Source organism: Vanacampus margaritifer, chromosome 4 (genome assembly GCF_051991255.1).
Source record: "Vanacampus margaritifer isolate UIUO_Vmar chromosome 4, RoL_Vmar_1.0, whole genome shotgun sequence".
Classification (NCBI taxonomy): Eukaryota; Metazoa; Chordata; class Actinopteri; order Syngnathiformes; family Syngnathidae; genus Vanacampus; species Vanacampus margaritifer.
Window position 1 is genome coordinate 29,318,704 of NC_135435.1, and position 27,125 is coordinate 29,345,828.

A 27,125-nucleotide genomic window follows, 5' to 3' on the forward strand; every position below is an offset into this window, starting at 1 on the left:
CTAAACAAGTATAAAATATTAATTTCTTATTATGCTCGCTGTATAATACCCCTCTTGAGGATTTAAAAAAATATTTTAGGATACTTCACTATTTTATTTAACCGTTTTAGTTCTTTTTTTTTAGACAATTTTCCACTTACGATTGACCATTTTCTCCAATTCTGTCTGAATGAGGAATTATATAACTTTAGACGTGTTCAGCTTTTCCAGTTCCGCTGCGTAGAAAGAAAAAAAAAACGTGTCACATGCTTCCATCCATGCATCCACAGCCATGGCCACGGGGGCCTCTGCTACTTTTGTGGATTTGTATGCTCTTGTGGCCACTAAAATGCAACTTTTATTTGGCCATGTTTTTGTATGCAGACAGTTGGTTGCGATCAGATTTTAGGATCCAAGGCTTCTCTGGATGCGTGTGGCGTATGCAAGGGAAGCAACTCAACGTGCAAATTCTACAAAGGCATGTACACACTACAGCACAGGGCTAACGGTAAGTTTCTCCGAGTTTTCACCTGAAATGTCAAGTCTAAAAGCGTCACCTATCTAATCCCGCCTGTGTTCTCTTCACCCAGAGTATTACTCGATGGTAACCATCCCGGCGGGTGCCCGGAGCATTCACGTGCAGGAGATGGAGGTGTCTACCAGCTATCTGGCGGTACGTTCCCTGAAGAGGAAGTACTACCTGACCGGGGACTGGACGGTGGACTGGCCGGGCAAGTTCCACTTCGGAGGGGCCACCTTCAGCTATCAGCGCTCCTTCAGCAAGCCTGAGAGTCTGTACGCTGCCGGACCCACCAATGAAACGCTGGTGTTTGAAGTAAGGCTAATGTCCGATCTCTACATTGTTAAGAGGCAATTGTCAGTTTCTTTTGGAAAGAGCAACTAGGATAGAAACATGTCTGCCATTTTCCCACATCGTAGAATGTCACATTTTTGGGTTTCTGTAATTTATTTGAATTGGTCTTTATTGCCCGCGACCCTTGTGAGGACAAGCGGTTAAAAAAAAGGATGGATGGATGGTCTACTCACGAAAAAAAAAAGGCAACTTAACTGTAGTCTTACGATAAGTTTTTGTGAGATTTCATGAGTGACACAAAATAAAACTGGATTTTTCAAAATTTATTGTCAAACATTGAGAACAATCCCGCCCTCCTTATTTATTAAAACTTTTTTGTTTTGTATTAATTTCTAATAAAGGTGATCCCCTTTTATATACTGTATAGATGTAAAATAATAATAATAATAAAATAAAAAATATTTTTTTATTTCTTAAAAAAAAAACACACTTTTTTTTGTCGATTTTACAAACTTCTGCTATTTCTCTGTTTTATTTTTCTACCTATTGTCACTCTTTTTCCTTTTGGCCATTTTCACTCCTTTATAAACGTCCCACTTTTTTCTTATCCATACTCAATATTTATTTCAGAATTTTTAAGTATTCTGCAACAAATGTCATTGTTTTAACCGCTCATTTTATAGTTTAAAAAAATTATATTTACCATGTCACTTTGTTTTACCCTTTCCATTTTTAAAAAGTTTTTTCTGTGACGTTTTAACCATCTAACACAATGATATTCATTTCATTATTACCATTTTCCAATCTTTCACTTTGACACATTTTCACAATTTCTTTTATTTCACAAATTTTCTTACTCAGTTTAAAAAAAGTAATTTTCAGCCTTTTCCAAACCATTTTAATATTTTCATGCTTGACAAATTTGTGACCATTACATGTTTGTTTATTTATTTATTTATCCTATTTAATGTGACAATTTTTCACTTCTTATATGTCACTTCTTGTACCATTCTTCAGTTATTATTATTATTATTATTACTATTATTATTATTACTTTAGTGAATATAAGCAGTACAGAAAATGGGTGGGTGGGTGTTATTGTTCTGATTAGCCATGGGCACGAATCGTGGATGAATTTCGAGTTTTCCAACTTCACGGGTCTTCCGTGGTTCCTCTCTGTAGAAACGGCACACATCCACTATGCGTCAACGTCATGCTGTAAGCGGTGTTGTCTCTCAGCACTGGCACATTCAATGTAAAGAGGCAGTCACGTGTTTCCATCCATGCATAAGCATCCAAAGCCACGGCCATGTGGCCCCCGTGGCCACTGACCTCAATAGTGCTTTTGTTGCAAATGTGATTGAAGGTTAGCGAAGCGAGAAAACAGAAGGAAAACTTCATTGAGGGTGAGAGAGACTATAAAGCAAGAGTTTTTTTTTTTTTTTTTACCTGCCCTGAAGCGGCGGGAATCACCGGGGCTGGTCCCGGCACATATCAATGTCAGCACAAGCTTTTATTTTCCCTTGAACTTTGAACTCTGGCTGCAGAAACCAGAAGTTCAAACCAGGTGAGCTCACCTGAAGGCCTAAAAATGCTTAGTCAGGAATGAGTGTGACATAAATTGGGTTCGGAACACCAGTGGGATACTCCCAAAGGTTTCTCTACTTGCTGGTGACTTGGTCATCCGGAAATGTTTGTATGTTTTCGCAGCTATTTCAGAAAAGAGGGCTTGACTTGTGGCCGGGCTCCGTCGAGTGCTTGTTGTTGTTTGCGTTTGTATGATGAGTGCGTCCATATAGTGAAACATTTTCTCCTGCATTAAAGAGGGAAGGTTGCTGCCGCCCTTGTGCCACATTCCAGAAAAATTGGAAGTTGGAAATTTAAGACCTTCAACAAGGAAAAGTGCATGGGAATGTTGCTTAATGAGATAAAATTGTGAATAATGGATGGCCCCTAAAATACTCAGAATTGTCTATTATTGATTTAGTACAATGACTCCAAACCTTTATTGATTAAGTTTGAAAAATACAAAAATACCACAAAAAGTGGATAAACTGCAATTATAATACTTTTTACCATTTAATAGAAAATAATGTATTTTCGCTGGCATAGATAGATGAAGATACATTATTTATTATAAATAAATAATTTTATTTATTTTATGAATAAATAATTTGATGACGAATTAAAGTACATGTGGGTTAAAAAATACATGTTTAATGGTTTTCAATGGAATATCTTTTGTAGTCGCTGCAAAAACTAACACAAATCAATCACTTATTTTCCAGCCACATTAACATTGTGTCTGCTTGTCTCTTTTATCGCCTTTGGGCTTCACGTTAGCTTTACATCACCATAACTAATAGGGACGTCGCCGAAATATGAAAGGAGGATTAACGTTTGAACAACCCAAGGCGGTCCTTTAAAGAAAGCGAAGCTTAATATGCAGTCAGTCTTGTCTGCGTGCGTTCGCAATTCATACTGATCTGCAGATGTCACTGCTGTAATCTCTCTAAGTATGTCCTGTAATTACAAAAAAAAAAAAAAAAAAGATCTTGAGAGTGCGACGGCAGTGGCGGTGGTGGCTAGATTAAGAGATTAAGAATACTGCAACTGAGCTTGTTGAATGTGATGAGTTAAGGTCAGTCCGAGGGAGCACAAAATCTCTTCCTTCTGTTGATTTTTTTGGGCATCGTTTCCATCTAATAGTGCAGTTTGATTGAGTTTATGAATGTACAGTTTGATATGATGAATCCTATTTTCTCATAATCCACAATTTTCTTTTCTTGACACTTTTTGGCCCTCTTCCCCTTTAACAATGTTCACTGTAATATTCCTTGCAAAAATCACCTCGTCTATTTTCTTGAGGTAAAATTCAACCTGGAAAGAGACTTATCGTCCATAAAAATATGCATACTGTATGTATATGTGGAGTCCAGTGACAACGTGGCATGATTCTTCAGGCGCGCTCCGATCATTGACTTTTGGCCACAAACCTCGAGAGACGGAAGACTGTTTCCTCTCTCGGGTTCACGCTGGCTCGCCGTCACTTTATTTGGACCACGCGCATGCTCGATTTCCAGCCATCTTCCACCACATCCTTTTTCTTTCCCAGCTGACCGGTGATTCTTAGTTACCTAGGAAGGCCGTCCAGTTTGGGCTGAGACTCGCGGATGAGAAGCAGCAAACGTGATCATTAGAGCAGCAGGTCTCACAATTTTGGGGTCGAGGGAGTCGGGACCCTTTCAGGAGATCCAGTCTGGAAATGGAAATTAAACATTACTAAGTGCACCTCTAAGTGCCACTGGAATTTTAAAAAAACAAAAAAACTATTCTATTTTTGAGAAATAAGTTGTCATTTCTTGATAAATAAATCAAAAAACATTTTTAGAGAAAAAAAATTAATGTTATGAGAAAAAGGGCATTTTTTTCTAGAAGAAAAGTAATGAGTTGTTAATGTGTTCTTTCAGGATAAAAAGCCGTAAACTGAGTATAATTAAGTTGTGATATATATTGTAGTCACTTTAACAAAATAAGAAAATAATCTTTCTTCTTTTATATAGCACAAAACTTTAAGTTGTTATTATACTGTAGTTTCCCTCTTTTTATTTAAAAAAATTCTGAAAACAAATTGTTCAATTCACGAAGAAGAATTTCCGGTGTCTTCAAATACACGATATCCATCAATTTAAAAATACCAGATTCTATAAATAATTGATTAGTTCATCTCTGTATTCAACCATATTAATTATTCAAATAGCTTTTTTTCTGTAATTTAATAATTGGGTATATACCCCCGAAATGATAACTTGCGGATTTCCAGGTGCTTCAGTTTGGGAACTCCTACATTTAGAGGCCTGTGGATTAACTGCTGAAAAGCATAAATGATTACACTTGCTCCGTATCGTAGCTCTTCGAGTTCAAGCATCAACTGTACTGACAATATCACCGATTTACGTTGGCCTTCAGCCCAGCTTACACAAGAGCGAAAGCCGAGCGCCTCCCGGGTCAGATCCGTGTTCGAGAGCCCCTTGAGGCGGAAAACTGATGACTGAAACATTCACTTAACGCCTCCAACAACTGCATGTTGGGTCCTGCGACATCTCGACTGCCTGCACGTGCACAAACAGGCGAAAAAGGGGCGAAATCAATGTGGCATCGTTCTTATTTAACTGCTGTCATTGATACAAAAAGAGCAGATCACGGCTAATTTTCCAGGCGTGCTGAAACATCCCGTGCGCTGATTCTTTTGTGCTTGGTGTCAGCAGACTCTGCAGCGTTATGACACCATTACATGGCAGCGATCAAATAAGAATGGCGGGAAATACGCGTCATCAGTTTATGTTTAGATTAGAATTTGGCAAACAAACGCAAGAACAAAAATTCAAAATTTCAGTAATAGTATTCGTTTATGGCTACACTGAACATTCGTTTTCACGACTGATTTTACTAAAATGTTGTTTTAGCATTTAGATGGAAACAAAATAAGTTATCAGTTTTCAGGTTTTGAAAATGTTTTGTTTGAATCACTATGATTGGGGCTGTCTTATGATATTGATGATTTTTTGTAATTCAAAATATTATTTGGTCTAATTTATTATTAGGTATTACAAATTTATTTATTTGTATGATAAATACATTTATTTTGATAAACATTTTTTAAATAAATAAATTAATGAAATTAAATAAACAATTTAATAAAAACATTTATTTATTTATTCATATAATTTAATTTATTATTACTAATTTGTTATTATTATTAAATACTATTATTTGTCAAATTTTTCAGAAGAAAAAAATAAACTGAAATTAGAGAAGCTGTGCAGTACATGTGATTTTCTGAACTGCAAGCGTGTGTAATTTTTGTGTCAATTTTGGGATTTTTTAAATTTAACACAAATCAACATTTGGAGATTTTCATTAAACAGCCCGCAGAGCAATGGTCCACTATTGTTGTTTGGTGGTAGCAAATTCCTTCACTGACGACACGTTTTTGCGGATTAATCTTTTTATCATCTACACAGAAACCCATTTCAGATGTTAGATTTATAAAATTAGCAAGTAATAATCCAGCAATGTTCTCCAGGGGTCTGTCCTAAATCATCTTTTGTTACCATTGTAATGAAGCACATGCTCAAATGGCACTTGGAAAAAAAATGAATACTTTGCAAACTTATACAACATACAACGCTTGGTAAACAATCTGTCAATTTAATGAGAGAAAATGCGATTTGATCCGTGTCCAAAATTCTTTGCAAACAGCTGCAGAAACAATACAATGCAGACATAATCGTGTATTTTGCAGCGTTCAATCTGTGAAACAACTCCCTCTGTGTCAGACAGAATGTGCACAAACACAGTCTGCCAAGATAAACACCACAAAACTTTTCCAACAATTGTTTTAGACAAAGCCCAAAAATGGTCTCCAAGCCAAACACCAGTAAAGATAAACACTCTACCGCAACCGTCAACATGCTAATCTGCATAGTCGGCCAAATTAGTGATGGAGAATGACGACTATGACGAAAATACCCGGGATGACTGACAGACCAGCTGTCAAGTGTTTGAAATAGACACATTTAAGGTGTGGACGGACAGTGTAGATCTTTGTCATGTTTGACAAGTACAAAACATGGTTGCAGCAGAGACAACAGACCACAAATTTTCCACATCTCCACCACGCCACTCATCAAATCTGAAGAGCCGGAGCAAAATTACACTGCAGGCCTGGGCTGGCATACCACAAGAATGTCTGTGTAGGAAGAATAATCTCGCAGTCCAAGGCTAAGATTTCCGGACACGGTCGAAAGCAATGTCCGTTATCAACTCTGCTCCTGGTCCACCACGGAGACCTCCAGTACAGTTTTGTGATTTTTGGCATACCAGTACACTCCTAGTTAGCATTGCAACCGAAGCACAGGGTAGCGCAAACCTTCGCCAAGGCATTTGTTGTCCTTGCAGTCCATCCAGCCACCTACAGTATTCTCTATGTGACTTATTAGGGTCACGGGTGAGCCAGACACTATCCCAGTTGACTTCAGAGGAGAGGTGGGGTATACCCGAGTCTGGTCATGGGTCAATTGCAAGGCTTTAGACACCAGGTCAACAGGGTGGTATGCACAAGGGTCACTGGGACCAAACACCATGAATTGAAGAAGTTCAATGCCAGCCAGTCTTTGATTTCTTCCAGACTGGACCTAAGTGGATTTAAAGAGAAATCATCTGACTGTCATCTGCATAGCAGTGAAAGGAAATACCATGTTTTCTTAAGATGGAACCTAGGAGCAACAAATACAATGGAAACACCGGGGGCCCCAAGATTGAACCCTGTGGAACACCATAAGACAGTGGGGCACAGTGGGACTCAAAGCAACCAAGGCTAATGTAAAACGTTTCGCCTTCCAATAAGCTCTAAACCACTCTAGATCGCTACCAGCCCAGATTCCAACCCAAATCCTAGAACTGTGAGGCAGGCATGCTAACCAGTAGGGCACCATTCTTCCATTACCTTTGGGCGGCATGGCTCAGTGGTAGAGTGGTCGTCTTCCATCTATGAGGTTGTTGGGAAAATGTTTTCACAGTCCCTGACTTCATGCCCGTCTTGCCAATAATGGTTCCTTCTTCCTTTTTCCTCTTCTAGATCCTCCTGCAAGGCAAGAATCCCGGTGTGGTTTGGGAGTACACGCTGCCTCGCATTGAGAGGAAGCCAGACTACAGCTGGGGTGTGGTGCGCTCCGACTGTTCAGCTCCCTGCGCCGGAGGTGACTTGGATGACTTTGAATGTCGGTTTAATGTCTTTGAGGATTTGCCTTCATGCGTGCATGCAGGCACATCAGGTTGGATGGGTCATGTAAATGCGTGCCACAGTTAAATTAGGAATGAGTATCAGTGCAAGATGGGGCAGAAATGCTAAAAGCAGTTGGCAAAAAAATAATAAATACATGTCCTAAGGGGAATAAAATGGCGGTGAGGAATGAAAAATGAAAATATAAATGTATGCCTCTCATTTTGTGTAAAACAGTGAGCCCACTTTTTTTTTTTCCCACAAAGAGTCAAATTAAACACGTCCGACATTTCAACATTTAAGAGCTGTAAAGTGAATTCAGAGATTGGAAAATAATTGCTGAAAACGTGCAAAGATTGAAAGCTGCATAGAACTCAATAGCATTAAACCGTTTTCACCATTATAGCTTTTCACACCCCTCCCCCACAATATAAGAACTGAGCGCCTTTATTCCATCAGTGCGCAATCAATCGTGAGTTCCTTCGTTAATTACTTGACCCATTTCTACCAATACAGCATTCAATTAACTAGCTAGCTATGACTGCACATTGTAAAATTCTCTTCCCTGCATGCCACAATTTACAAAACAGCTCAGTGTGATTATTTAAATGATCAAGTGTTATGTAAAGTAACGACTTGAGATACAACTAACCCGACTTTGGCAGGCTTGGAGAAAAAAAAATCCTTCTAAATACAGAATGTTCGATAATACGGCCACAGATGATCATGGTTGATTTGACCAAAATAATGTAAAATGCACGTCATTTTCATACATGCGTGTTCACAATGACAAGAATGGAACAAACAAACACATTCAATGTTTCTGTTTACTTGTCCACTTTTATCGCACCAGAAAAGCACCTAATTAGCTAAATTGTCTTAACGTTTTGGATTAATGGGGCCATCTATTCTTCAACCTGAGCTTTACAATCTCCTAGTGTTTTTTTTTTTGTTTTTTTGTAACTGAAGAACAGGGAAATTCTGGTTTCCAACACTCCAACGTTATCCATCTGTCCATCGCCGTTTCAAATGTGATCTTGAAGGAGGACTTTCCATCCTATGTTAATCACATGTGACAGCTAAAATAACAAACAAAAAGTGCGCTCGGAGAACAGACGTCTATTGAGCAGCCCCTTGTTGAATGCAAATGTATTTTCCAAAAAAGAAAAACTTGGACGCTTCACTCAAAAAAGCCTTCGGGCATTATTTACCAGCAATGTGTGTTTAAAAAAAAAAAAAATAGACACTAGATCAGGGGTGTTCAAGTTCGGTCCTCGAGAGCCCCTATCCAGCTTGTTTTACATGTTTCCCTCCTGCAGCACAGCTGAATCTAATGATCAGCCAATCGGCAAGCTTTGCAGAAGCCTGATGATAACGATCCTGATCATGAATCAGGTGTGTTAGTGGAGAGAAACATGGAAAACAGGCTGGATAGGTGCACTATATACTTGGATTACATTAGATGTTGTGGTCCGTGAATGTATGGTGTATCTTTTTTTTGGATCTTCACATGGTAGTAAACTAAACTGGAATTCACAACTTGTTTCTTTTATCTAGCATTTTTTTCCCTTTAATTTGCTAAATCAGATATAGCATAAAACTGTTTCTCACCATTTCAGATAGATTAAGCAGAGGTGGCAAATCCAGATCCAGAAAGTAAGAACTCTGCCACAGATTTAGACCCGGGTGCTCCGTTACCTGCTAGCTAGCTAGCTAGCTAGCTAGCAGGTAACAGAGCACCTGGGGAGCTAGCTAGGGAGCTCACTAGCCACCTCTGATGTAGTCATTTTTGGACCAATTAAGTCAAATTGGGATCTCAGGGAACAGCTCCATACCATCCTGAAAAATTCTTCATGTTTCCATCCCTTCAGGTCGAATTTCCACCAAAGCCATTTGCCTCCAGGACCAGAAAGTTCACGTCAACGCCACCATGTGCAATCCTCTCACAAGACCCACGCTGGGCTCGCACCTCTGCAATACGCAGCCCTGCCCTGCATAGTAAGTGCTCGTGTGTGTGTGTTTGTGGTTTGCGGGATGTGCATCCTTGTTGCCAAATGTTGCGCTGGTTTTATTACAGGCTTGCGCACCCTCGCACATTGTGGTTTCGGGGAGTCTGCACTTTGTCTCTGGTCTAGTTGCTTTCCTCCTGCTCTGCCCACTCTTTAATCTCTCCTCTGTTCCTTTTTGAGAAACTCACCGAGAGGGTTTGCGGCTCAGGTCTCTACTTAACGCATCCCGTCGTGCATCACGTTAATCGTAGGTGGTGTTTTAATCTGATAGCTGTAACATGACATGTGTTCTTAATGTTGTCCACTACATAAATACACATTTAAAGTTTTTCTCAGTCACATAAGAGTACATTTCTCAGGTCAGAACTTAAGCCATAGTTTACATTAGAACATCCATGCAGAGGTAAAGGTAAGGTAAATTCCACTGATTGTCACACCCAACTAAGTGGGGGTGAAATTCGTTCTCCGCCTTTGACCCATCCCCTGAGGGAGCGGTGAGCAGCAATGATTGCGCTCGGGAATCACATGGTGATCTAACCCCCCAATTCCAACCCTTTATACTGAGTTGGTTGAGGACAGTATACTGTTATATTGACAAAATGATTAAGCAATTTGTCACAAAGTGGCAAACAGACTTGTCATTCTGATGATACTGACACGCTCATTGACACTTTAGAGAGATGATCTGAGCTAATCTTTCTTTCTAAAAAAATGTTTTCACAATGTCGCCTCCCACTGGTCTGGAATGCACACTACAGTGCCCTCACTTGCTTTTCCATACAATGGACATGTTTTATTTATTTATTTATTTTTAGAAAATACTACTTTAATTCAAATCAATGGCCTATAAAAAAAAATAAAATCCTAATAAAATAATCTTAATAAAATAAATCCTATTTTTTAAATATCCCAAAAAATAAATATGAAAAGGAACCAGATTACTTTTTATATTATATACACGAAAGGTAGTGATATATTTATTAAGATTTTTTAGAACTGAATATTGCAGGGGTGTCAAACTCAACTTTTTTGGAGGCCAATGGAGATAGAGTCTGTGTGTCTCGGCCGCATCAACTAAACCCCAAAAAAGGGGTTCAAGTGTCCAAAAATAGTACAACTAACACAAGTTTCTTCATCTTTATTAACAATAGTTCAAATAGGTTCTTGATAACGGGAGCAATATTGGTGACCCGATCCTATGGCTCATCACCCTGGTACTTTGCATATTCCTCAGCATGTCTAGTTGAGTAATGGCGTCTGATTTCTTGTGCTTCTGTGCTAAAAACAAAAACAAAAAACTTATCAAAACTTGCTCTCCTTGAAATTAGCCCTTCTCGTCGCCAACCTGTGTCATCACGGCAGTTTTTGAAACAGATATGACTGGGACTGGATGACGTGATGTTTTCCTTCCACTTGGTGTCACTTCAGAATTACGTATCTGAGAAAGTGGTTTTAAGCCTGAGTTATGGTAGCTCAGTAGGGGGCCGTAAAATATCATTCTGCGGGCCACAAATGGCTTCCCGGCCACTGGTTTGAAACCACTGGAATATTGAGTTCAAGCTGCGGTAGTGCGGTACCTTGGACTAGTCTGTAGCCAATCAGAAAAACCGCCATTCACATTCACACCTATGGAAAATGTAAAGTCTTATCAATAAAGGCAGTAAACCTAAAATGGATATGTTTGGATTGTGAGAAAACCCATGCGAGTGTGTGGAGAACATGCAAACTCCACACAGGAAAGAAAGTTCAGATCCCGAAATCCCGAAGCAGATGTGCCATCGTCCTGCCTGGCCGCATTTTATTTATGTTTTAAAACTATCTTCTGACTTCAATAAAACCTCCGTGGATGATCAGCCCACCCATTTCTAGACCTTGTGCATCTAATGGCTTTCAAAAAAGAGGGCGTGCGTGCATGCATGCGGACTCAAGCGCTGCGGTGGCGTTCAAGTTGAAGCAGCAACCCCATGAAAGGCCTTTCCTCCCCGGCAAGTGATTTACATGCACGCTGCGCCGACGAGGCAGGGCACAGCGTTTTGGGGTCAGGGAGAGCACGAGCACTTCCACTAATGCTGCAATTATGCCTTGCGCGTCCAAGCCGCGAGGCCGAAAAATAGACATGCAAAGCATGCGTCGGATGCTCGGGGACGTTGACGCTTGGCTCGGGCTGCCGCAACAAGTCCGGGCCGAGCGCAGCCAGCCAGAGAGCTGACGCGTACGCCGCCAACACACGGCCTCTGTTCCCAGCACTCGAGATGCCATTTCCTGCCACTAATCTCAGGCATTGCATTTCTCTTATCTCAGCGAAAGGTATTAAAGAGCCCCCCATGCACGTCCGGACACAGCCCCTTTGTTTGGAAGCAGACGAGGGTGCTAGACAGTCTAGTTGCGTATTTTTTTTGTGGAACGTGTACTCAGCTATTTGCTGAGAAACTCACCAATTCACAGCTCTCAGAGTGTGTTTGGACGCTATTTGTAACTACAAAATGGCACCAAAGCTTAATAGGAAAGTAGTAATTGATGTCAAGGAAATGTAGTGATAAAGTGATACATGTGAGACTAAGATTTTTGAATGTCGTTAAATTGAGCCTGGCTTATTACCTCATTCAGTGCCAACCAGTTTCAGATCCTGCTTTACCCAACCACATGAAGCAAAAAAAAGAAGAAGTTAATTTTGAGGTAATGTAAAGTCCATTTAACGTCACTATTTTTTTTTTCACTATTTAAGAAGCTCTTAATATGAAAAGAAAAATGCACTAAGCTGTCACCGTTTTACAAATGCAATTATGCCGTCTAGTGGCAGAAAAATGACCTCACCACAGATCAACATCACACTTGTTTTTAATTTTAACTCAATTTTATAAATTATTATGAAATTACTTTATCAATGACTAAAAGATGCAGCCATATTTCTTAAACTTTTTTTCCCCCACTTTAATGTTAACAAGAGTATGAATTATGTCTTGCAATTAATTAGGATTTAAACATTTTTAATCACATGACCCCCAAATATATATATATATATATATATATATATATATGAATAAATAAGTGCTGTCAAGCGATTAACATTTTGGAACTAATTAATCGATTAATCACACAATTTTTCCGTAATTAATTACAATTACTCACATATCTGGAATTGAATATTTGCTCAAGTTAACAAATAACGCAGGTGTTGTTATTGCTTGTCAATTTCATTTTATTTTTTAAACATTTTTTTAAGGTAATGTAAGATGAAGTTGAAATGCTATTTAAGTACCTTGGGCTCATAACTTGTGGTACATACATGTAAGGTTTAATCAATTAATATTTCCAAAAATAAAAAAATATAAGGTAGTCGTGACTTGTCAATAATTTAACAACAGTTTTTTTCGCTGCTAGGTCCCGAACCTTCGCAAATACCAAGGGTCGTTGAAGTCCTACCTGGGTAGTGCTACCTTATAAACAGCTCCACTCAACAATAATAACCGAAAATTTCCACAATAGAAACCCATTGACTAGCAATAATCTCGTCATTTGTTTGAGGCATCAACAAACATCAAAAAATGACTACAAAGCAATCTTGCCTTGTCATTTTTTTTCCAGATAACTGACGTGCTTAATGGAAAGTTGCCAAAAACTCGTCAGTTCTTAATAATAATTACCATTTTGCACAATTAAAATGAACACAATAACTAGAAATAATTCAGCCAATAGAAAAAAAGTGCTTCATTGTGAGTTGTGTGGCCTCCATTTCCTCTTAAATTACCAAGCGTGGTTCTTTTCTCACTAAAAGACCAACTTTAATTGTGTGACCATAGCCCTGTAAAGTAGAAATTTCATGTTTTATATATTGTATGTATGCTTATGTCTCATCCATATTGTATCCAAAAAGTGTTGTTTCCATTCATAATGCGGCTGACTTGCTTCTCACTCTTGCATTTTGCCCGCTGACATGTTTTATTGCGCTGAGATTCCCGCGGGGCCCCCGGCCTGTCTCGCCAGACCGAGTCAGTCCAGCCCTCCACGAAACACACACACACACAGACCTGCGTTACACTTTAACCCCCCACACTGCTGTTTGTCCATCAAGGGAAAAAAGTGGTGACTGCGGTTGTGCACAAAATTCATCATATTATGAGTGGAAATTGAGCTTTACAAGCTCGTTGTGAAGTTGAGACACACATGAAGACAATTTAGAGATTTAACTTTGTAGGGTTGAGTTATTGGACTTTTGTGTTCTTGGTGAGACAGCAAACTTGGCCACACACAATGATAACAACTTGAATGCTGATTGTCACTCATCTGTTAAGTATATATAGTTTCAAATCATCAAGGCAAAATCTCAGAGGCTAAATTTGCAAGTTGAGCTATTAGACTTCTGTTTTATGGCTCATCAAATTTCTTGCTATTTAAATTGTTCACAAATCAGTGTCACACGTTTGTCTCGTGTACATGGTCCAAATTTGTTAACAAGCAGACAAAATCTCTGGGTTGAGTTTGTCTTTGAAGGATACTCGGAACTACTCAAAATGAGTCAAAAATGGCTGCTTCAATCCACAATGGCAGACTTCCTAGAAAAAAAAAGGATTATTGGTGAAATATTTGGTTGGCTAACTTTTTTTTTCTTTTTTTTTAGAGCTCAGTATTGTTCATTCGATTTGACATCATCATTGCTCTCCTTTAAAAAAAAAATAAATAAAAAATAAAAAAAAAAGTTTTTTTTTCTTTCTCTTTTTTAAAAAAAAAAAATATATATACATATATATATATATATATATATTTTTTTTTTGTATGTGGGTGTGCGCGTGCATGCGTGTGCGTGCGTGCGTGTGTGTATTCATCAGTTTACCTAAAGCCCATTAAAAAAAAATCCCATACTAATAATATAATATAATAATAAATTGCCAAATGCAGAAACATCAATGTAAGTTATCACGATGTAGTGGCTCTCGCTAACAGACAGAATTAAGTAACCGGAATTAGGTTAAAAAATTCTATATACGTAGACCATGTTTCTATAAATTTTGATATTTGTTTTTTATTTGAGGCAGATATTTTTTCCATTAAAATGTGATTTATGAGGAGGTTAGACCATTGGTCGATATTCAGAGTTTGTTTATTTTTCCAGTTAACAAGAATTGTTTTTTTAGCGATAGTAAGGGCTACAAGTGTAGATTGAAATTGTTTATGTGGTAAGTCAGTTGTTGTTAGGTCACCTAGCAAACACAAGTTTGGAGATAAAGGTATCCTATAGTCCAAGATAGCGGAAAGTTTTTCTAAGATTTTAGTCCAGAAATACATAACCGGAGTTGGCTAACTTTATGGAGCGGGGTTTGTTCATGTAGAGTTTTGTGTTTAATTCTCGGTCATCAAACTCTGCTGTCGTGCCTCGCCGACACACAATGAGAAGAATTCACATTTTTTGCAGTGCAACGTCACCTTCTGCTTAGTGCATGTGATCAAACTTTGGTAGAAATCGTATGAAATCTCGCAGATGCGATTGCCACAATCTGCCTAAAATGGCTGCTTCAAACCAAAATGGCGGACTTCCTGGCATTTTTAGGTTTTACTTCTTTTTTTTTTGTAGGTCTACTGATGAGAGGCTTGCCTACCAAATTTCTGGGTTGATTTTTAAAATTGAGTATTAGAGTTTTGTATTTTTACAAACTTTGCTCCGCCCACACGCAGTTCTTAAAGGAATACAAGACTTATGAAAAATTAACCAACTATTCTGTGAAATGGTTAATTTAAACTCTTCCCTGAAAAAAATGTCAATTTATGTTGAGCGATTATGATTTTATATCACTTTTGATGAACATTATAATCTTTTTGGTAGACTGTACATGGGTCAAATTCACTCAGACAGTCAGAGTAGATTTCTAGAATGAGTTCATCTTTGAAAGAGTGGAAATGGCCCAAATAAAATTTCAAATGGTCGTTACCTTCCAAAATGGCAGACTTTTTATGTTTCTTTTTTTTCCCGTGTTGCTAATTCGGTCGATTCTAACTTTGTGCGGATGAGTTATGAGAGTTAAGCGTTCGAAAGAAAATAAATCAATGTGGGATACCCGCTGGCTGGCTTACCATCAAATTCAATATTAACTTTAGGAAGGTGCAACAGCCCTAAAATATTCTCAATATGGAGCATTTGCAAGATGTAAATTAGGGTGAGCTCGGCCGCGGTGACGTGTTGTTATTTATAATCCCGGACAAAACACAGGGAAGAAAAGAACCAGGCCTTAAAGCAACTCTTTCCCCCCAAATTTCGTCTGCGGAATTCTAAAGTGAACGCAAAGCGCCTCCGTGGCCCGAGGTCGTTTTTATTTTTGCAGCATCCCGAACCATCTGCCTGACTGGCCATCTCTCTTCCGCCTAAAATCCGGCGGTGGTCAGACCACTCGTTTGCAGTAATCTCCCCCTTGAGCTGCGGTGCCAAGACGGCGGCTATTTTGGAGCAAAAGATGTGGAAGACTCAAAAGATCTGATCTCATTGAAATTTCGTTTAGTTAGTTGCTACTTGAATTCAAGTACAATTAGTATAAATAGTTTGGTATTTAGGTTCTTAGTTCCTGAGCTGTTGAGATGTCCAAAATCAACACAGTTTTGTTTTGTTTTCGTCTTCATTGACTCTTATTCAAGATTCTTGCTCCGACACTAAGAAATCATTTTAGGTCTAAATCAGTACTACTACTAAAGCACTACTTTGAAACATAATGACTTGACATTCATTTTTGGACATCATTCCTAAAATCTCATTCTGTAATGTAACAGATGAGGGAAAACCATGAACATTTGTGGAAAAAGTTTGATTAGTAAAAAAATAAATAAATAAAATATTTGGTATGGCCTTTGGTCGTTTCAAGAAAAAAGCTGGATATTTTTTCTATATAATAAAAATTAAATTTTTATTGAAAAAATACTACTTTTTAAAATTTTTTTTAGTGTAGGCCTACACGGTAAATTCTGTAGAGTACATTTTTGAGTGTAGTTTATTTTTGAAAAAGGAGACAATTTAATGAGAAAAAAAATCATAAGATTTTTTTAATCCACTTTTGTAAATAAATAAAGTGGTATATTAAAAACAAGTTTAGTGAGGTAAATGTTGCATTGCAGTTATATTTTTGGAAAAAAGACATTAAAGAGAATAATAAGAATTTAAGATATGATTAATATCATTTTTTAATTGGAAAAATGAAAAAAAGTTTTTAAAATATTTTTGGGTGTTTTTTAAGTTAAAAATGTACTTTTCTGCAAAGTCCTGTATAATTCTCATGTTTTTTTTAAATGAAAAATGTCTTTTAGAAAAAAGATTGAATCTTAAACGAGTGAAGTTAGAAATGACCTGTTGCGTTGTAAAATCAATAAAAAAAAATCTGACTGAGCACTGAAGGAAAAAAAGTGTCAAAGATGAACTTTCTTGCTACGTCAAGATGTATTTTTTTAACTCATTCACTGCCATTGACGACGGTTGTAGACGTAAAAAAATAATTTGACCTGTTTTTATTAGTTTAATTTGTTTCCACTTTTGCTAGATTTTTTTTATATTGTACATTTAGAACAGATATACAATTTGTGATTAATTGTGAGTCAACTCGTGAAGTCATGCAATTAATTGCGATTAAAAAATCTAATCGCCTGACGCTCCTATTTTTTGATAATATTTTCTTTTTTTTAGATCGCCTCAGGCAATTAATTTTTTTATTGTAATTAATCGCATGACTTCAATAGTTAACTCACGATTAATCATAAATTTTATATGTTCTAAATGTACAGTACAATTAAAAAAATATAGGTTTTCATACTCTTATTAACAAAAGTGGAAAAAATGTTAATCTAATGAAAATAGTTCAAATAATTTTTTGACGTCAATAGCCGTCAATAGCAGTGAATGAGTTAATTGCATTAACAATCCTTCAAAATCAATTGCGGGCTTCAGAATTTCTGTCTCTGTTGTCCCTTTCAGTTGGTGGACAGGAGAATGGGCGGCATGCAGTCGCACGTGCGGCGGAGGCCAGCAGACCAGGACGCTGCGTTGCATGAGGAAGGTGACCTACCAGAGGGACGAGGCGGCGGCGCACTCCCTGTGCCCCGTCGTCTCACCCGCGCAACTCCGGCCCTGCAACACGCAGGCCTGCCCGCCCGCGTGGAACACTGGAGCCTGGTCGCAGGTACTGTCATGTGTCAATCGAAGCGTGTCGCAACACGTCACTACATCTTTTTTTTTTTTTTTTTTACAAGGGTGCCTCGTTACTAAAACTAATTTAATGTTAAAATGTTAATACACTCCCAAAAAAGAAAACATGTGTATAGATTGTGATGGCGATCGGCGTGTTCGGAACGACCTGTTGACTATCAGAGCTCCTGTCAGCATGAGCGCTTCTGTCTAATGTCAAAAAGTGCATTTTTATGTTTAGTGTCTGTGTTGTATCTAGCGCTGACTGTCTCCTGTTTTATGTTTCACCGTCTTATTATGCTAATCACAAACGCTTTAAAAGGCTCGAAAAGAAAAGAGCGGGCATTCGTTTGGCCTAATTGGACTAAACTAAATTCTTGTGGATTTAAGATTTAAGCACATCTGCCTACTTTTTAATAGTGGAACTGAACGCTAATCCAATTTTGTTCTTTTCCCCAAATTTGAGTAGTTTTCACTTTTTATTGAAGTGGGATGTCAGCAAAAATCATCTTTTTTCTTTTGTGGACATATGTGAATTTAAATGGAGCCTCTGTGGCCCTAAATTAAAACATGGTGACATTTTTTGAAGATGTTTGCATAATGAAAGGCTTTACAAGAGGGAAGAAGTAAACACACACTGGCACACACACTCACGAACACTCACAATTTGCATATAAACGTGTCTCACTCAGCCTCAACACACTGCTGCCCTCTGCTGGAAATTTTGCCAGCTGACAAATTGCACACAAAAAAACCTGAAAATATTATTACAAGTTTTTGCTGATGATGAACCTCAAATTAAAAAGTAATTTTTTAGAAATATTACAAATTCTTAAATATTATATCACACTAACTGAAAAATAGTTTTTATCATCCTTTAAATGTTATTCAACATGTATTATTATTATTATTATTATTGTTATTATTTGAGCGAACAATTTTAAGAAAAAAGATTTACATTGTCATGCATGATGTGTATTGAGGGAAAAAAGCGATATTTTCATAAAACAAAAATTTTTTAGTGTAGGTTTTTTTGGTTTTAAAACATATTTTTGAGATTTAAAAATATATATATACATTTTAGGCATCGACTATATTTTGGACAAAACTTTATTCTTACAAGAACTACATTTTTGCTTGTTTTTAGTTTTGTTTAAAAAGGTTTTATTTGTATTTTTTTTTTTGCAAAATAATGTTTTTTTCCCCCATAAAAGTCATATTTTTGTACAGAAACACTCCGTACTGTAAAGGAAAAAATGTCATCTATTAATATAAATTCAGATTTGTTTTGACTAAAAACTTAATTATTTGTATTTTTCATGACTAGATGAGTTTTGCTTTTAAGTTTTTTTTTTTTCAGCCTGTCACTCAGTCCTTAATCTTGGTGACAGGTGTGCGACTGTTTGAGTTCAAATGGCGGTTAAAGACATTCTCCTTGAAAAGACCAATGGCAGCTTTCAGTGTCAAAAACACTGCTGAGATCAGTATCTGCGCGTGTGTGTGTGTGTGTGTGTGTGTGTGTGTGTGTGTGTGTGTGTGTGTGTGCATATAAATGCTGTCTATATTGGTGGCTGCAGTCACATAAAGGGCCTTGACGTCCCCGATGAGCAGTTCACTTTTTTTCCCATCTGAAGTTTACTGTTGTTGTGTTGCCCGATACTCTGATGGTTGGAGGTCACATTCATTTGTGAGCGATGGCCTTATTATTGCGTTTAATGTTGTTTGGCTCCATAATGGAGCTTCAGCCGAACGGCGACCTTCGCTTTGCTCGCCGAGCGTGTCTTGAATTAATGCAGTTACTCCTTTACTGACAATTTGTTGTACGTCTTAGTTTTTTTTTTTTTTATTTTTTTTTTTACATGTATTAAAGTTCATTAAAACAACAAAAAATGTCAAAAAGGAGTATTTTGATAATTTTGGTAAGAAAAAAGTTCAAAAAAATTATTAAAAGTAGGTATGTTCAATACCAATTTTTTTCAAACCAGTACAAGTACTCAATTCACTACCAATACCATGTACCGATACCAATAATGCTTTTGATACATAAAAAAAAAAGACCTATATATTCCAATTTAGCATTTTTCCTTAAAATTGTATGAAGTTAATGGCAATTTTCTCCTCTTTTAATGACTAGTTCCTGTTTGTTGACGTGAAATAAGGTCCTGATACCAATACCTGTTACTGGTACTCGTCTTAAATAAAAGCCATATTTTTCTTTTTAGATTTAAGTTATATTTTGTTGATAAAAAAAAACTCATACAAGAATACAATAGTATTTTTTTCGAGGAAAAAAAAAATTGAAAAAAAAAATCAGAAACATGAATAGGACATGGTTTTGTTTTGTTTTTAAGCAAAACATTTTTTTGGGTGAGAAAAAAAGACCAAATTGCAAAAATAAAGTCCTATTTTATAGTCATATTTTTTCAATAGTTGAAAAAATTTCAAAAACTAATATTTATTTTTGCAGTTACAGTATTAAAAAATTTTTTTTTTGTCAAGAACACGAATAAAACATTAAAAAAAAAATTTTTTTTTAGGATAACATTTGAATGTTTGAGGAGAAAAAAATGGCCAACTTTCAATAATAAAGTCATATTTTATAGTCATATTTGAGCAATTTTGACCACATTTCAACTTGGAAACATATTTGGGTGAACAAAGTTGTACTCTACAAGAATAAAGTTAGTCGAACATTTGGGTCACTTGGAAGTAGTCCAAAAAAGTGGAGCGTATATTTTAAATCCGGCCTTCGAGGATCCCGAACAAGGTTCAAAAAATAGTGTGAGGTCCGCACGTACGCTCCACTAACCCTCCAGAGGAGGCCATTTGTGTCTCACCGCGTCTCCTCGTCCTCAGTGCTCCAAGAGTTGTGGCCGCGGACTGAGGAAGCGAAGCGTGTTCTGCCAAAGCGCCGACCCCGGGTCGGCAGCGGTGGTGCCCGACAGCATGTGCAGACAGAACCTGCGACCCAAAGCCCAGGAGAGCTGCGTGCTGCGCCGCTGCCCCAAGAATGACAGGCTGCAGTGGACGCACACTTCCTGGGGAGAGGTACGAACATGGAGGTAGTGGTGACCCACTTCAAATATGGAGGCCACGCTGAATTCATAGAGTACATATAGGCTACGTATACATATATGTACTGATATTTCAGTCAGGAAATATAGCATATGCTGGAATAAAACTTGGAGTTGTATAATTATATTGTCATAGTTTTTGAAAAAGGTCTATACGTATAATTTTCGAGAATAAACTTGTATTTTGTAGAGAGAGAGAAAAAAATGCATATTTTTAGAAAAAATGTCAATTCATTTTTTGTTTTATTATTATTATTATTTTCATATACTGTACTCTTAAGTACAAAGTTGGATTTTTGCAAATAATAAAGGTGAATATTTTTTGAGGGAAAAATGCTTTTTTTAAGGAAGAAAGTTGTATGTTTTAGAGAAAATGTCTTTTTTAAATAACTATCAGAAGAATATTGTAATGTACTGTGCAGTCAGCGTTTTACTGATTTTTTTGTGTATAAAATTAAAAAAAAAAGTTATAAACTTAGGAGAATTAAGTTGAATTTTTTGAGAAAAGATGTTTTTTTCTTTGTGGGAAAAAATAAAATCACATGATATATTTGTAGAAAATGTATATCCTTGGAGCATTTTTGGAGAACTGTGAAAATTTTAAGCAAAAAACAATAATAATTCTGTGCATCTCTATTCAGTTTTACCCATTCATGTTTTTTAGTGGAATCGATCTCAAGCTATTAAAAAAACAAAACTCACCTATTAGTCATTTTTGTGCTTTTTCTGAAATGCCGTTAGAAACCACAAGATCCTGCCAAAGCCTTGTCTAAATAGGAAAGTAGTACGTTAATTGGTGCCAAGGAAGTATGTTGACGTAATAAATCACCACAGAGACAAGCTTGTCATTTTTTAAAGATGAGTTAGAAATTATATTTAACTGTTTAGCAATCATAGTTTGTATTTACTACATGTTGACGACATTTTGGAATTTTTTTGTCTTTTAGTGCTCCACATCATGCGGTCCTGGCCTGCAGAAGCGAGAATTCCGATGTGGGGAGAAAGACTTCCAGGGAGGGTAAGAAGTCTTTGCAACAATATCACTTAAATCCGCAAAAGTCTAATTCAGTCATGCGCTGTAAATAAAAATAAAATACATTTTCCTATTGTGCGTTCCCGTTCGTCTCCCTTTTGCAGGTTTGTGGAATTTCCCGTGAGGAGGTGCAGGAACCTCGCCAAACCCTCGGCCGCTCTGCAGCAGGCTTGCGACCGAGGTCCGTGCCCCGAGCTGGCCCGGGTACTGGCGGGCAGGACCGTCCCTGGCGCTGTGGTGTCAAGCTGGTACTCGTCTCCATGGCAACAGGTACCCATCATTAAAGTGACACACGCATTGTTAGAAGCCAAAAAAGTCAAATGGCAAATGATGTATGGCACCAGTAAAATGTTTGGACATGTCGTCTCATTCACTAACATGCAAATGTATCTCTAGACTTTTAACTGGTATTGCACGTGCTAATGCGAAAATAATATTTTTAAGAATATCATAACTTGATATAGGCATTAAGAACAACTTTGAATGGGAATAAAGTTGAACAAAAAGTCTTACAAGAATAAAGTTGATTTATTTTCAATGAAACAAGAACATTTATGACCCCAGAATTGTTGCACAATTTTCATAGAAAAATAAATGCAATCTTACAAGAATAAAGCTCTAGGGGAAAAAAAGTGGTTTTCTTTCAGAAAAAAATAAATATATCCTTTTTTCCCCCCCCAAAAAAAAAGCTATAATTTCCCCAATTTTTACATTTTCATGAAAAGAGTTTTAGAAAACGTTTTTTTTCTTCAAGGACAAAGTTATGCAAGTTGTTTAATTTAAGAAATGGAATTTGTCTTTTTCTTGGAAAACTTTTTTTTTAAGTGAAGGTTAATTATATTTCTAGGGAAGTAAGCCTTAGCAACAAAAAAAAAAACTGTGGTTTTGAGTGATTTTTTTTCTTCAAGACCCTTCTGTGTTGTACAAGAAAGTCAAATTTTGGACTGAAAAATTCTTATTAGTTGAAAGGGAAAACAAAAAATTAAAGAAAAAAGTTAATTTCATATATTATCAAGAAAATACATATAATTTTGATTTTCGAGAAGTTTTCTTCATTTTCATGAAAAAAATGCAATCTTATGGTAATCAAGTACCAAAAAAAAAAAAACATTTTATAATGTTTCATTCAAGAAAAAAACTGAAGTAATTCAAGGAAACATTTTTTTTCTGAACAGTCAGTAATTTTTTAGGGCAAAATAGCCCTATGTTTATGAACATCTTTCTTTCTGAGAGAAAATGTAATCAAATGAAAAATATCCTGTTAATGGAAATAAAAAAGTTCATGATCTGAACCAAAAATGTAAATTATTGACTGAGAAAAAAAAACAAAACATATACATGCACATATTTGAAAAAACTTTTTTAGGGCATTTTTGTGAAGAAGAAAAAAAATAGGAAGGCTTTTCTTTTCAAGAAAAGTATACATTTGATTTGATTTTACAAAATGAAATGTAGTGAAGTTAATATCCTCAACAACAAAAAATCCAGAATTTTTTTTTGCATTTGGCCTTGATTACCAATTTGTGTGAGCCGTGTTTGTCTGGCGTTTACTCTCCTTGCACTGCTCTGTCATCAGCAAGTCAACACTCAGCGTGGGCAAACTGTGGGCAGCATGTTGCGTGTTGTTGGTCCTCATTTATTATGCATCAAGTCTTAAGGGCAACCTCCGATAGTTTGCTGCGAGCGTGTGATTGCCGCCTGTTACCACTCGAGGAGATGCTCGCCCACATCTGGCCGCCGTAGGGCGACTTTTTCATTCTGTTTCTTGTCGTCATGCTTTCTTCTTCTTCTTCTACTTCTTCCTGGAGTGCTCGGTGTCCTGCGGCGGAGGCGTCCAGACCCGCGCCGTCCAGTGTCTGCATCAGGGTCGCCCGGCGACCGGCTGCCTGCTCCACCACCGACCGGCCGCCACGCGGGCCTGCAACACTCAGTTCTGCCCGCGCCCCGCCCCGCCGTCACAACACCACAACCGTGTCACAGCCGTCGGGAACACAATGAGAGGTAAAGTGCTCCCAAGTGACGCTGTTGCTCTGTCGACGGCGGTACTGAGACGCCGTTGCATGTTCCTTCTCTGCAGGCGACACGCCCTGCCTCGACCGCTTCAGCTGGTGCCACCTTGTCCCCCAGCACGGCGTTTGCGGCCACAAGTTCTACGGGGATCAGTGCTGCCGGTCCTGCACGGGCAGGAGACTGTAGAGCTCCCCCTACTGAAGAAGGAAAAGGCCTCAAACCCCCCCCCGGACCTCATTGAGGCGGGCCTTTTAGAACTCTCGAAACACATGGAACTGCACTTGACAGAATGTGTTTGTCCTTCCTGGAGTACTTGACCAATGAACTGAGTGAAGAAGAAAGAAGAGAAGATCAACCAACTGGAAACGTAACATTTGCTGTCCGTGGGACATTTGAGCGCTCCTCCTTTGTTGTCATTAGCTCGCCAGTTTCATGTGTGTATTGAAAGGATCCGATGCCTTTATTTAACTTATTGCTCATGATGTTACATGATGTTGTGCAGTGGATCTGTGACGTGTAACTCACCCACTCTGGACATTCTCCACATGATGACATTTTGTATTTTTCTTTTTTATGAAGCATTATTAGCATTTGGTGCACTTCTCCTGGTCCTCTTTTTCTGCTTCCCGCTGCTGACGCACCACAAGGAAAACATGCTTTTGTGTGTGTCTCTCCCGTATCGCTATGATGATAATACAGCTTGATTGAGAAGCAACCTCTGTTGGTTTTTATTGTTGGCGTATCAAAAGTTAAAAAAAAGAAAAAAAAGTTGGATTTCTTTCCCGCCACCTTCAATTAGACTTTCATTTACATAGACTTTCAAATAGATCAGGGGGTCTGCAACCCTCTCCTGTGGCTCCTTGTGGATCTGTAAAAAAAAAAAAATTTAGAAATTGTTTTTTACATATTTATTTTTTAGATTAAATATTCTTTACATGAATTAAAAGATTTAAAAAAATAAAATAATTGACTTAAAAAAATATCCAACATTTTAAGTTGTCAGATAAAGAGAAATGAAAGGTAGATGGAAAAGTTTTTAAATAACCTTAAAATGTCCAGAAACAAAAAAGAAAGGCAGAAAACTACCGTAAAATGTCCATGAAATTGCCAAAAATGTCAGCAAATTGAATAAAAAAGACAGAAAAGAAAATGCTCAAAAAGTAACCCTAAAATGCCCCAAAATGAAAGAAGAAATCCCCAAAATTACTCGAAAATGTCTTTGGAATTGCCCCCCAAAAAAGTCTGAAAACTGATTATTTTTTTAAAGAAAAAAATATTCTTCAAAAAGTAACTTTAAAATGTCCAAAAACAAAAGAAGAAATCTTGAAAATTACCATAAAATGTCCACAAAATTTCAAAAAATGTTAGAAAATTAATAGCAAAAAAGGCAGAAAAAATGTATCCAAAAAATAGCCATGAAATGTCCAAAAATGAAGGAGAGACAAAATTACCATGTTATGTCCATAAAATCGGCCCAAAAAATGTCGGAAGTCGTATATATCCGAGTTGTTTTTTCCCAGTTCCGACCTGAAAGCGTTTGAGGCGAAAGTAAATAACTAAAATGGTGGATAGTAATAAATTGTTTTTTATTTTAGTCCTCAAAACTCATTTTGACTTCCAGCAAACTTTCCTTCTCACAATTTTGCTTCATTTATTGTTTTTATCTTATTTCATTAGCATTCCATACAGTTCAGTAGTTCATTGTCTCATTTCATGCAGGGAAATAGCGGCATACTGTCACGTACGTTGTGTTACGTGAATTTATGTCGAATACGTATGAATGAAGAAAACGATCTAGTTTTATAGTCGAGTGAATTGTGTTTTACCATCCACGGTGTGCGAAGTGGAATTTCCGAGTTCAGTTCCGCGTTCCCGTACACACTTTTTCCGGTTTGAACTCAGAAAAGTCCGACTTCCGACCATCCTTGAATGCAGCATAATTAGCGGTAGCATACATCAGACACACTGTTTCCTTCATCACAATGTTTCGAACGATTTGTGGCTCCACACACATTTTTGGTTCTTTATTTGTCCTAAAATGGCTCATTTGACAGGAAAGGTTGTTGACCCCCTAAACTAGACATTAGCATTCACAGTGATCATGAGCGAGCACGTGCTAAATGCTAACAGGTAAGACGATTAATAGCCGCTGTCTGTTTGCATGGACAGAAATCAAGTGTGTAACCGGGAGGTGATGTCCACACCGCCTCCGTCCAATCTATCCAATCCAAAATGGAACCTGTCGCCCTTAATCCCCTCCGCCTCGCCTGATCGATGCAGCTATTTCTGCCCTGTATTTTCACATTTCCCCCCGCTCCATCTAAGGGCCCGGTTGTTATTTTCCCACCTCCAGCTTGTCAAATAGCCCCCCGCCGCCCCCGCCTCCACTGCCAGCCTAAGGCGCTCGTTTGTGTGCGCAGTGAACCCTTATAGGACCCCCTCAACCGCTGTCAGTGGACCTGATCACATCTTAAGAGAGTCTCATCATCCTGCCTTTAAAATATCCGTCTCTCTATTCCTCCAAAGGCTTTACCGCAAAAGCTGTCATATTTCAGCGGCGGTGTTCACGGCACATCTGCCAGAAGGCGACACGCATCTTTAGCCTTATCCAACTGATCGTACTAGAACCCTAACCAACACCTACCTTTAAACCCTACTTTTGTTCTTATCCTGGGTTCGATTTGTGATGTCATCCCCCACTTGGTTATCATTGGCTGTAGGTGATCACGTGACATTTCTTGGCCTATCTGTGCTGTGCAAGGTTGTTGTACCGGTAGTTAACGAAAACCAAAGAAAAAAAAAAAACTATAAAAGATATATATATATAAAATGAAAATGTTAAAAAAAAAAAAAAAAAAAACTAACTGTAACTACATTTTATGTTTACAAAATGAAAATGTCCTTTGTTTTAGTTGATAATTAATTTAATGCATGAGCCTTGGGATGATGATAAATGTGTACTTTATTTCAATATTAACCGGAATAAAGATGTTTAAAAGTGCGTGTAAGTATTGCGCACAATTAATACATATTTAAAAAAAGAAAGAAAAGGAAACTAATAAAGAAAACTAATACTGAAACTAAACTAAAACTAAGCTTTTTAAAAAATAATAATAATAATAATAAAAACTAACAGAACCACTATGGAAACTAATTAAAACTAACTAAATTTAAAAAACAAACCTCAAAACGAAATAAAACAAAAGTGACAATTCTATAATAACCCTGGTGCTGTGTTTACTTTGATGCGCTCAGTAGTCGACTTGT

The 27,125-nt window shown here is 37.5% G+C and overlaps 1 protein-coding gene across 2 annotated transcripts in view; it reads left to right on the forward strand.

The window, feature by feature from the left end:
- adamts18 (ADAM metallopeptidase with thrombospondin type 1 motif, 18) overlaps nt 1–24,573 on the forward strand; it is a 58,454-nt gene extending 33,881 nt beyond the window's left edge. For both annotated transcript variants that reach the window (XM_077564746.1, XM_077564747.1), the window contains 10 exons: nt 364–487; nt 570–814; nt 7,434–7,554; nt 9,449–9,575; nt 17,532–17,736; nt 20,598–20,789; nt 21,763–21,833; nt 21,953–22,118; nt 23,657–23,849; nt 23,926–24,573. In XM_077564746.1, coding sequence (XP_077420872.1) covers nt 364–487; nt 570–814; nt 7,434–7,554; nt 9,449–9,575; nt 17,532–17,736; nt 20,598–20,789; nt 21,763–21,833; nt 21,953–22,118; nt 23,657–23,849; nt 23,926–24,044 — 1,563 coding nt within the window. In that variant the 3' untranslated portion in view covers nt 24,045–24,573. The remainder of the gene's footprint in view (nt 1–363; nt 488–569; nt 815–7,433; nt 7,555–9,448; nt 9,576–17,531; nt 17,737–20,597; nt 20,790–21,762; nt 21,834–21,952; nt 22,119–23,656; nt 23,850–23,925) is intronic.
- Nucleotides 24,574–27,125: the final 2,552 nt, after the last annotated feature.